Here is a 10694-nt window from a genome sequence, read left to right on the forward strand (position 1 = left end):
CAATGTAATGTCGATATTTTGATGCATCGCTATCTATAATCGTGTGCCTTTCGTGGTAATAACAATAGTTGTGTTGTGTGTATTGTTTACTCTCCTTAATGCTGGTTTGTGACCATCCACGTTTGTGGCATCTATTTGGGTTGTTGTTGCGTCGTGTAGCAGTAGTGTGGTTCCTGATCTTGCGTATGGGCATGCCATAGAACATCGCTGGAGCTGCCCACCAATGAGCGGCGCCTTATCTGAATATTAAATAGGCGTCTGGTAGGGGTTCCTGATGTACATGCCACAGCAGCTGTGTTGTATGACGGTAAAAAAATCGCCGCGCGCTGTTCCTCTTTCTTCGCGGGTCAACTTACACTGGTGCACCATGGGAAGAGTATCTCTAATGCTTCCAAAAAGGATGGCTTGTTCTTGCCTCATTAGAGCGATGTTGGCATGTGTTTTAACTCTGTTTTTCTGCTGCTGCGTAAGTCCAGCATAGAGGCAATGGTAGGTGCTTTTACTAGAAGCACTGGGTCCATGAATTGCGGTAATGGCACCAGTGGGGGTTGTGAAATCAAGGTCATCCACATCGTTTGACGCGGAATAAAAAGAAATCGGGTCATGGCAGGGCATGCCATTTGCACTGGAACTTTTCTCTTCTTGTGCTTTGGCTTCTGATGGGTCCAAGGTAAATGCCGCAACCTCCGAATAAGTGTAGGTGTATCTATCCAGGCCTATGGTTTTATCCTTATCCCCCGCGGCTGGAGGGTTATTTTTTTTCTAACAGTTTCGAGGCAATCTTCAACGTTGTTAGTAGTGGTAGTATTGTAACTCGAATCCGCAAGTGGCTTCCAGACAACATTTTTCACCTCGTAACATGTATCAACTGCCGTAAGGGCCCAAGACCCTCAAGAAGCACATACGTCCGATGACAGTCATGGTGCATACCCTGTGGCCGGTTGATGAACTAAAACAACAATATGTAATACATGGAAACACACACTAATGTTTAGTTCAGTTCCTTGACAATATACGTTTATCGTACTGAGCAGAAACACAAAAAGGAACCCCATTACCGCGGATGACAAGCCAACCTGCCCATGTGTCAGAGTTATTGCATCTCAATTTGTTTTTGCTAATCGCTGTAGACGCCTTTGTAGGATGTCCAAAATACCCAACTTTGCGTGAACAACTCGAATTATCGCACTGCGTTGAAGCGCATTTATTGCTAGAACCTGCACATCAGCTTCTCCCATGGCTAATTCCTTCTTGCAATTCTGATGATGTTGACGCAATTGCTGCAGTACAAGCTCGGAACCTCCAAGCACGAGGCCTATGATCAATGTTAACTTCACAGACATATGTAGAAGTATACCGATAAGAGCCAGTGTAGCACACAGCAAGAAAAAAAAAACTTCAGTTAGCAGTGCGACTACAACGTATGCCGACGTTTTCGCACTGGAAAGGATGGTTTGCAACAACTTGGCGGGGCTCACCAATGGGATACGATTCGTGTGCGGCGTCGCTAGCATGGCCACAAGACCAGTTTCCAAAATAGTGTTGTGAATTCGCTGTCCCGCCATGTAGGCTGCCCTGTGTCCCAGAAAGGAGGTCCCACGGTAGGCGACAATACCGGCGGCCATAACGAGGCAGCAGCCCACAAGACCCGGTGGGGTGGAAATAGACGCGGAGACTAAAGATCAATCCCATTCTACGGCTTCGGTGTCGCTGCTGCCGTTGAGGGTGGCCACCTCCCTTGCGAGTTGTTGGACAGCAATGTTCAAGCCCGTTGAGAGCAAGACGAAAAACGCCACAACCAAGATGATTTTGGCGTGCGGCCACCAAAAACGTTGCGCAAACAGCAGTAGTAGGTCATCTGAGGGCAAATCCCTGGCATGCACAACTACCTCCTAACAGCAAGAAAAATAAAAATCAAAAAAAATTAAGACGCAACAACAAGTGCAAACGGCACACTTCCATGTGTCAAGAGAGTCTCCACATACCTTTCCCCTTCCCCGTCATACTTTGCAGAGCGATCCAACGACATCACTTCGCATCATCATCCTGCTCAAACAACTGCCTGCGCAGCCTGGTGGAGCTGATAAGGTCATCACAGCCAGTGCGCACATGTGGTATTTGGATGTATTCGAGTGGTTTGAGCCCGTATGACGCCCGTTCCGCATTGATAGACGCGACAGCACTCACTGTCTCGGGAGACACCACTAATGCTTCTACCTCCGCATCGCGGTTTGTTCCGCCGCTTGGTTCAGTGATTCCCACAACATTCAGTGCGATATCCCTTCGCACGCTGTAAAGGAACTCCGTGACCGAATCGCAGCGAGCCTCAAATGGCTCAATGTATGAGCCATACTTCTTCCCCGCCAGCATGGTCTCTAACGTGACACCAACGCGCAGGGACCTTGTGGTATAAAACAACGCTGTGGTAAGCAGTAGTTTGTGGCCGGCGTGGAGGCGATCAAAGGTTCCCCCTAGAGCCACGGACGTATACACGGGCACAAACCCACGGTCCGCCGTCATTGACCCCGCACTAAACAAAGTTGGTGGAGCGGCACTGTCATTCTCACTACATGTGGAGAAGAATTGCTCTTCACTTGATGGAAAAATAGGAATTACATTCACAAAGGTATCCGGGTGGTGCTCTAGGGATGCCACGTACAGCTCCTTGGTGTGTTTCAGCAGTGTGTCGCGATGAGCGTCGTGTATCTGAAGTTGTACAAAAAGTGGGTTCTTCGAGTCGCCTACAGGCTCCATTCCACAAAGCAGCATGAGATAGGCACGCAACGCTGCCTTATTGCTCTCGAGCCCAGCCTTCGTAGAAAGCCGCAATGTCCTCATTATCACTTAGTATCCGTGTGCCTCTAGCCTCTTTGTTTTACTGTGGTGGTTGCCGCCGCGTGCTTCTCTCTTGCTAATACCACTCTCCTTTTGTACCTTACCGCCCACAGACCCCCTTGAGGCGCCCCCTTCTCTCCGTGGGAGGAACTACAGTAACAATGAGCGAAAAGCAACAGGCCCACGGACTCACATAAGAGAAAGGAAGACACAGCAAGAAAAAAAAAAACAGTAAAACCCATCGTTTGGACTGCCGCCTATCCAACAATTTATGTTCTTTTCTTTTGTTTTATTGTTTATCTGGCCTCTGTTCACCCTCACTCGCTCCCTCGCCGTCTCTATCCCGCGGCTCAGCTGCTACGGCGTTAAAGGCCGTGCCCTCCGCCACAGCGAGAATCCTCACGGCTCGCGGAGGTACTCCCAAGATGTGTCATCGTGGGCGACGGAAGAATCCGATGAGGCGTGCCACGCGTCGCACAGCCAACTCGCGCTGCAGCGAAAAACACGAAAATGGTGGTTGAGTGAAGAAATGGCATGGATTGAAAAGACTGACCCTAACCCTCCGTGTACGGGGTTTGCAAAGCAGTAGAAGACGCGCCTGATCCGGCTGTGTACCAGCGCCATGGAGCACATGACGCACGGCTCGTGACTAAGGAACAAGTCAATGTTGTTCGCCAGATAGGGCGCATCATCCTTCTCCACTCGCTCTGTGTGCTGAATGTGAGCCAGCTTCTTTAGCACGCAAGTTACGGGGTGATCCAGAACAACGTGGTCCTCTGAACTCTCCACAGCAGGCACATATCCAAAGCAAGCCGCCGCGTTTGATCGGTGCAGTAGACCCGCTGCATCGCTCGAAGCAAGCACACACCAGTCCTGGGAAGTGTCAATCAGCACCGCCGCTATTCCAAGCGTCTCCTCACTGCGTCCTCGCTTGGCAAGCGACAGAACACTCTCATTAAAGACGCGTCTTATTTTTGTCACTTCCTCAATTGGCAGTGAAGAGGCTTGACGTGGTTTGGGAACAGCAAAGGGCCACACTGTGCACCACTTGGTCCACTCCACGGGGGACGTACGTGGGGCCCTGTCTGGCACCCACACCGTGTTAATGATGAGGGGAGACGCATTTCCGGAGACCTCTTCAAATTCCTTCAGTAGATCGGCATCAAACGAGCATCCAACACCAAGCAGCAGCTCTAGTGAAGCTTGAACTGACGTCGCCATTGCACTGGATTCCTCAGCCTCATTACCACGCCTTGGGGCGTGCCCACTCGGGGTGGCAGGACAGTCAGTGGGAGGAACAAGCACCGCTACGCATTGGGCCTTGCGAATACGCTTCAGATGGCGAGCATTCGGCTGCAACGGAAAGGAATGGTTGGCAATCCGCAGGAAATCCCCGCTCCAACTGGGATGCGGGATACGGAGGGCCACACCGCGCACAAGCTGCGGGGGCACCTCTGGAACCACCACCTCCTCCATCCCTACCGCAGTAAGTGGGCAACTAAGTGGAAAAGCCATCAAACGGAGGAAATAAAAAGAAGAAATGCAGGAAGACGGAAGAAACAGGCCGCATGCATCCCCTTTCATTATATATCTTCTTCACTCGACCCCAACCTCATTCCTTTTTTTTTTATTTCCCTTACCTCTTTCTCGCCTTATCACGTCAGCAGCCTTACGAAAAGCACACAAAAAAAAATTAAAAATTAAAAAAATAAGAAGAACGCGTCCTGAACTCCTTTCGGCATGGTGTCGATTAAACGCTGACTACCAGCAAGACGGAAACAAAATAAAAAGTGAGCCGTATTCTGCCGTCATGAATTGTGCGAGGTCCCCCGCCGCACACGGATCACCTTCAAATGTTCCCCGGTGTACCGTTCGGAGACCACTGTAGTCTCCACTGCGGCCTCAGCTTGTGTGGCCCCCCTGAAGGCGGTGCAAATCGTCTTCATCAACCCAGGCACATCATTCTGGGCGATCGCAACAATGTAGCACACGCCGCCAGCGGAGAGGAAACGGGGGAGCTGAGAAACAAATCGATCCACCACCACCCGCCCGCGTGGGCCACCACACCAAGCCGCCGTGATGAAGTCTCCTTGCTTCCCAGCGCTCTCCAGCTCCTCCGTGCTGGTTGGAACGTACGGCGGGTTGAAAAGAATCACATCGAATTCTTCAGTCTCGACCACCTGTTGGCCCTCAGTACCGTCGTGTTGAAACGGACCAAACAAGTCCCCATGGTGAAGATGAAGTCGTGGAGCCGCATCACCCCATAGACGCTGCAGGGATGTCCTCCATGTAATACTGGTCGCTTCCAACGCCACAGGGTTTATGTCGACTGCGTGGCACTCTCCTCGCCACGCACTGCTGCTCAAACACCGCCCCTCCTGCGTTCTACTTGCGCCCCCTGAAACACCAGACAAGACGAGTTGCAGGTGAGTGATGACAGTCCCCGACCCGCAGCCAATCTCCACGCAGCGACGCGGCTGCAGTGTGCGAAGCACATCCGCGTCTTTGTCGAGCGCCTCGAGCAACAAAAACGTGTCTGCCTCCGGCTCGTACACGCTGGTGTGAAATATCGGATCCGTGATACAGTGGAAGTAGTCAGGGGTAACTGCCATTGTGGGCTACAGGACGCACACGCAAGAGAGGCAAAACAAAAACAACATAAATAAAAAATTCGAAACCCGTAAAAATAACAAAAAAAAAAGAACCGCTTTGGGAGCACAAATCATATGGACATGTAAAGCACATGGCGCCTCGAAGAAAAAAAAAAAGGAGCGTGCGTGTGTTGTAGCCGTTGCAATGTTTTGTTACGTTGTTGTCGTTGTTGTTGTTTTTTCGTCGTCATTGTCATTGTTAGTGCTTTTACTAAACACATTCAACCAACAACGACGGGAAGATGGACAACCGTGTGAGTAACCCGTACGGCACACCACCCAACCCATAGAGGACCAACTTCTCCGCCGCCCTTGTGGCAGCATTCACCCCCACGCAATTGCGCAAATTTACTTCAGCACCTCAGGGCCTCCCCGGACAAGCGATGGAAGACGCAGCCGCGGTAGCACCTCTGACAGCTCGGACTCCCGCTCTGTATTTAGTTGCATGACAGCGCTCTCAGAAAAAGCATACCCAACGTCATTCCAACTAAGCCCTCTCAGCCAGCCGGAGATGGCGACGTCCGGCCCCTCCACCTCGCCAACGCACTGCCGGTTGCCTCCTTCGGGCTCCATCCGCAGCCTGTTAAAACGCAAGTACGGAATAAGAGTATCCATGAAGTCGTTGGTCAAAGGTTCCCTCCCGCGAAGATCGTTTCCTATCACCAGCGTGAACCGCAGCTGCCCCACTTGACCCGCAGCAGCAAATTCGCGGCGTGGCAAAAGATTAGAAACGAGGAAATTGCGAAGCAGCGTCCACGGCGCGTGCGGAAGGTACGCGATAAGGAGAGCCTGCGGGTCAGCAGGCGTGTACGCACCGTAGCGGTTCTCCTTTTCCATTTCCACCCCCAACTTTTCGCAGCAGCCGGCATGAAGGTCGCCGGTCATGGGATCAAAAAAACTCGTACAAAGAGCAGGCAGTTCCTTGCAAAAAGGACTCACTCCCTTGACGCCCGGAGGAACTTCAACTGGCGCCCCAGCAGGGGCAGTGGAAGCAACCTGATGCGGAGGTATTGGCCGTTTTCGCAAGACACTTTCACACTCCCGCTTCACCGCCAAGAAGAGGGCCATTTGCAGGAAGCCTGAGCGTGACTCCTGCTTGGAAAACGGCCCGATGCCCAGTGCAATGAGATGAACGCTCGCAAAGCCGTCGCCGTGCGACACTAAAAACTGTCGCACCGGCGACAAGACGTCACGACGGACAAACGCCACTCCTCGCAACGCCTCCGACGTCCGACGAAGGTCACGCACCACCGCCGAAATCGTTTGAGAAAAAAGCAGGTCGGGTGTGTGCTAAGATGGCATCCGCCTGGTTTTGCTTCGCGGCGGATTTTTCCCTGCGCTGTCTGGAGGGCTGTTGTTTTGCCTTCACAATACTCCACATGCCTGGCACCGTGCAGGGAGACACCAAGAAAAAAAAAAGTGGCTTTACTTTCAAGAGCAATCACAGCCCCGCAATCTCCTCTTTGCTGAGAGACAAGCAACGCCCTCAGAAGAACAAAAAGAGTTGGAAAACAAAAACAAAAAAAAGACTCTGACAGTGGTGCAGAAACCATAGGTAGAAAAAGACAAAAAAACAACGGCATCTTACGCAAACACGGTCCGTGGTGCGTTGAGCAGACTTCCCGGGGGAGCGCCAATGGAGCACAAAACCTGCGGCAAGGAAAAAGTAAGCATAGCACCGGTGGCATAGAAAGCAAAGAGAAACGCAAAGAATAAAAAAAAAGGTGACAGTCAGCATAATTGGGGTGAGCGCTCTTGGCGGAACTGCAGTGGCGTACACGAACACCTTTTTTTTCTTTTTTACCAATTTCATCTCATATTTTACGAGGAGCTTGAAGACGATGGTCTCTGATAATTGGCACCCCACCACCTTAACCATCTGAGGGAAAAACACGCATTTTGAGATGTTCTGTCGCCACAGAAAGCTGCGCAAAGGTTGGCACAAACGCACGCAAATGGGTTTCACGCTCCAATTCAAAAGACAATAGATTTGAAAAGTGCTCTGCATCTGCGGCGGTGGCGCTCGCCGGCACGATAGACTCGTAACTCTCTGCCCCACGATACCGTCGGCCATCGATGTCCCGCACCGCCGCCTCCAGTGCCGTCACCGCCTCCACGTGCTCGCGGAAAACACAGCCCGTCAAAGTTTGAGTTACGCCTTTAGTTTCTTTGCGACGAACCTCCGCCTCCATGTGTTTTAGTTGAGCGCAGAGCGACTCACACCCAGCCATCAGTGAGGCAGCAACCACCGACACAACGTCATCCCGTACTGTTGCAGGCGAGTACGAGGAAACAAGAGACCGATCCGTTACTAGACGCCGTAGCCGCTCATTTTCCTCGTAAGTGCGATGAAGTTCCTCCGTGAGACGACAAAGTTGGTCCCGCATTGTCTCACAGGCAGTAAACATCACCCGCTGCTCGCCAGCTTCCGCCGCTGCTCCCTTTGCGTGGTCCTCTATATGACCATCCGTGGCAGTTCTCTCCCGTCGGAGTGTTTGCACTTCTGCTTCCAGTGCCATATTACGCCGCCGTAACTCCTCAATCGCGCCAAGAAGTGTTGATCCACTCTCTCCCTCCTTTTCCGCCGCGCCTCCGCTCGTGGATCGTCCACTGGCGTTGGGCATAGGTGACACTGCCACGCTGCGAACACGCTTCGGGGAAGTGGCTCTGCCACTAACCTTTTCGGCGGTCCGCTTCACCCCGTTACTCGTCCCAATACGAATCAGGGCTTGCTCTCTAAGACGCTGCGTTTCTTTTTTTGTTATGCATTTCATCTCTCGTTGTAGCCGTTGCAGCTCCGCCTGAAGACGACGGTTGTTTTCCTGCAGTTCGCTACCTTGGCTATCCCGTCCTTTTAAAGTTTGTTGTAGCGTGTCCTTCTCCTTCTCGAGTCCTTTAATCTTGCGGAGGAGCCTTGGGACCAATTTCGCGTAATCTACGTTGTCCTGCCTCATCTTTTCGCTAGATGCTGTCAGAGAAAGGATTGTGTCTTGCTTTTGCCGTAGAGCTTCTTGAAAAGACTGCTGCAATCCCTGCGAATGCTTAATTTCAGCCTTGGCGGCAAGTAACGCCTCTGTGAGTTCGCGATTTGTGCGGTCCAGAGTTGTCGTCCAGTCTACAAGCGTCTGTTCTCGTGACACCCGCGGCACGTCTTCTTCAACGAGCGCGCCTTTCACGGGGGTTGCTGTGGCGCACGATGACGTGGCTCGTGCGATGCCACTGCACGGCTGCTCAGGACGAGTGGTACCCCAGTCCCACGTGGGGGCACTCGTGGCAGACTGTCGATGCGACAGCGCATGCGCACACTGTGAGGGGTCAACAAAAAGCTCCCCCATCCAGGCGTAGGGGTGAACCGGCTTCCGAGAAGCACCCGCAGCAGCCGCAACCACCGGCTTCTCATCCGCTGCCTCAACAGGGGAGGGATACACCGGTGACAAGCGGGTGGTATCACCCTGTTGCGGTTTCCGCTGCTGTGGTGCGCCGTGGGTCTGCAAAGAGACCTCCGTCGGCTCTGCCGCAGGTGCATGAGACATTGAAGACATAAATCGAAGAAGCCGCATCGAGCTGCGAGGCGCCAAGGGGGGATCCGGAATTCCCACAACATGCACCAACGCTGCTGGTGGTGCCATGTCTCGTAGGCTGCAGGAGAGAAGACCCCGTGGCGGATACGTCTTGGAACCACACACCCCGCCGCTGCGAAGAAACAACGTCAGTTGATCCAGTGTTTTCTGCCCACAGCCCACCTCCGCGAGCACAACCGTGCCGTACCCCTCAAGATCTACCCGCACTACCACCATAGACTCTAGTGGCAGTATGCCACCCTGCTCCAACTGTGCATGTCGATCATGCAGCAGATTCACAATCGCACCCCACTTTGAGGACGATCCCTCACGCTCTATCAATTGATACTGCACATCCCTTTCGCTACGCACCTCACAACGTTGTAATAGGTCGTGCAGCTTTTTTTCCTTCACGCTAAAGGTGATGGCAGAAACCCGAGCAAAGCAGCAGCGCTCGGCGCTACGGAACAGCAGTGGCAACAAATGTGTGTAAAGCTCAAGAGAAACCCCTAACTTTTCACCCGATGTAGCGCCAGCACTGTCCGCGCTAACCCCGTTTGTTTCATCCTCCGGTAGCGCCACGATGAGAGCGGCGCTACCGCCTTGGCGCACTTTATTCAGCAGGGGCCCTACAACGTGGCCGGCAATGTCGTGCGCCGGACTCAAGACGTGTGAAAAAAAAAGGGAGTGCAAACGCCCCTGAGAGAACGCACGCACCCCGTCTTCGAAGACGGCGTCAAAAAATTCATCGTCACGGGCCTCATGCGGGATGATGCAAAGCGTGCGCAACGTCGTCTCCATGAGTAATTCACCTGCTCCGAACCCAACTAAGCACCACGCACACCCTCTCCCACTACCGCCACTGCCCAGCCACAACCCAGTCAATGGCCCTATCAGGCACAGAAGCAAACGTGGCAAGAGCAAAACATATATGTTTATTATATATAAATATATACATATATACATATATACATATATATATATATAAAGCGGAACGACAAAGAAATGCATACAAGTACGCATAGAAAGCGGAGCAACACAGAGGCACTGAAGGAGGCAAACAAGTGTAAGGATATACAACAAGAACAACAACAACCAGACTCACATCGAAAAAAGTCCCCAAAAGTCAAAAGTAAAAAAAAAAAAAATGTGTGACAAAGCCACAAAGCAGATCTCAAACCGAGAAATACAAGGGGTACATGAGAATGCCAAAAGAATTCGTTTTTCCAGTGCTCATGCACTCTTCAGATTCTATCCATCCCTTGACTACGTGGCTTACCTTCACTTTTTATTTGCTTCCCCGCAAGGATGTACATACGCACACGTTGTCCGTTAAAATCCCACAGCAGTGCTTCGACAGAAAACACAAGACAGGGGAAAAAAAAAACGACATGAAGGAGAAAGCAAAAACCCACAACATCATGAAGACCAGCTGGATAGGTAGGTGCATACAGTTTTTTTTTCTTTTTTTTTGGCTATTGTGGTTGCGGTTTGCGCCTTCCCATCAAAGCACTGACGACTGAGATCTTACGTCACACACTTCAGTCAAAGAAGAAAAAAAAACTAATATTCGTTCGTCATTATATGTTGTACACATTATCGACTCTCTCTCTCTCTCTCTCTCTCTCTCTCTGTGTGTGTGTGTGTA

At 51.7% G+C, this 10694-nt stretch overlaps 7 protein-coding genes and 1 pseudogene across 7 annotated transcripts, besides 4 other annotated features; all 8 read right to left on the reverse strand.

Annotated features, from left to right (window-relative positions):
• Positions 1-246: 246 nt before the first annotated feature.
• TraAM80_08947 (ABC transporter-like protein) lies at positions 247-615 on the reverse strand (the record flags this gene model as incomplete). The annotated part of the gene is made up of 1 exon (XM_029385661.1): positions 247-615. The coding sequence occupies one exon, from the start codon at positions 613-615 to the stop codon at positions 247-249; it is 369 nt and encodes a 122-aa protein (XP_029234470.1).
• A 488-nt stretch (positions 616-1103) lies between these two features.
• Positions 1104-1625, reverse strand: TraAM80_08948 (ABC transporter-like protein; the record flags this gene model as incomplete). Its single annotated transcript, XM_029385662.1, has 1 exon — positions 1104-1625. One exon carries the CDS (start codon positions 1623-1625, stop codon positions 1104-1106), a length of 522 nt encoding a protein of 173 aa, XP_029234471.1.
• Positions 1626-2028: 403 nt separating this feature from the next.
• On the reverse strand, positions 2029-2838 carry TraAM80_08949 (pantetheine-phosphate adenylyltransferase; the record flags this gene model as incomplete). The annotated part of the gene is made up of 1 exon (XM_029385663.1): positions 2029-2838. The coding sequence occupies one exon, from the start codon at positions 2836-2838 to the stop codon at positions 2029-2031; it is 810 nt and encodes a 269-aa protein (XP_029234472.1).
• Positions 2839-3234: 396 nt separating this feature from the next.
• Positions 3235-4350, reverse strand: TraAM80_08950 (putative deaminase; the record flags this gene model as incomplete). Its single annotated transcript, XM_029385664.1, has 1 exon — positions 3235-4350. The coding sequence occupies one exon, from the start codon at positions 4348-4350 to the stop codon at positions 3235-3237; it is 1116 nt and encodes a 371-aa protein (XP_029234473.1).
• Positions 4351-4643: 293 nt separating this feature from the next.
• On the reverse strand, positions 4644-5447 carry TraAM80_08951 (N5-glutamine methyltransferase MTQ2; the record flags this gene model as incomplete). Its single annotated transcript, XM_029385665.1, has 1 exon — positions 4644-5447. One exon carries the CDS (start codon positions 5445-5447, stop codon positions 4644-4646), a length of 804 nt encoding a protein of 267 aa, XP_029234474.1.
• A 69-nt stretch (positions 5448-5516) lies between these two features.
• Positions 5517-5815, reverse strand: TraAM80_08952 (hypothetical protein; annotated as a pseudogene).
• A 19-nt stretch (positions 5816-5834) lies between these two features.
• On the reverse strand, positions 5835-6554 carry TraAM80_08953 (uncharacterized protein; the record flags this gene model as incomplete). The annotated part of the gene is made up of 1 exon (XM_029385666.1): positions 5835-6554. One exon carries the CDS (start codon positions 6552-6554, stop codon positions 5835-5837), a length of 720 nt encoding a protein of 239 aa, XP_029234475.1.
• An 803-nt stretch (positions 6555-7357) lies between these two features.
• TraAM80_08954 (uncharacterized protein) lies at positions 7358-9847 on the reverse strand (the record flags this gene model as incomplete). Its single annotated transcript, XM_029385667.1, has 1 exon — positions 7358-9847. The coding sequence occupies one exon, from the start codon at positions 9845-9847 to the stop codon at positions 7358-7360; it is 2490 nt and encodes an 829-aa protein (XP_029234476.1).
• A 139-nt stretch (positions 9848-9986) lies between these two features.
• Positions 9987-10033: a microsatellite.
• An 89-nt stretch (positions 10034-10122) lies between these two features.
• Positions 10123-10142: a microsatellite.
• A 358-nt stretch (positions 10143-10500) lies between these two features.
• Positions 10501-10519: a microsatellite.
• Positions 10520-10649: 130 nt separating this feature from the next.
• Positions 10650-10679: a microsatellite.
• The last annotated feature ends 15 nt before the right edge of the window (positions 10680-10694 follow it).

Source organism: Trypanosoma rangeli, assembly GCF_003719475.1.
Source record: "Trypanosoma rangeli strain AM80 chromosome Unknown Tra_15.4_contig_00487, whole genome shotgun sequence".
Classification (NCBI taxonomy): domain Eukaryota; phylum Euglenozoa; class Kinetoplastea; order Trypanosomatida; family Trypanosomatidae; genus Trypanosoma; species Trypanosoma rangeli.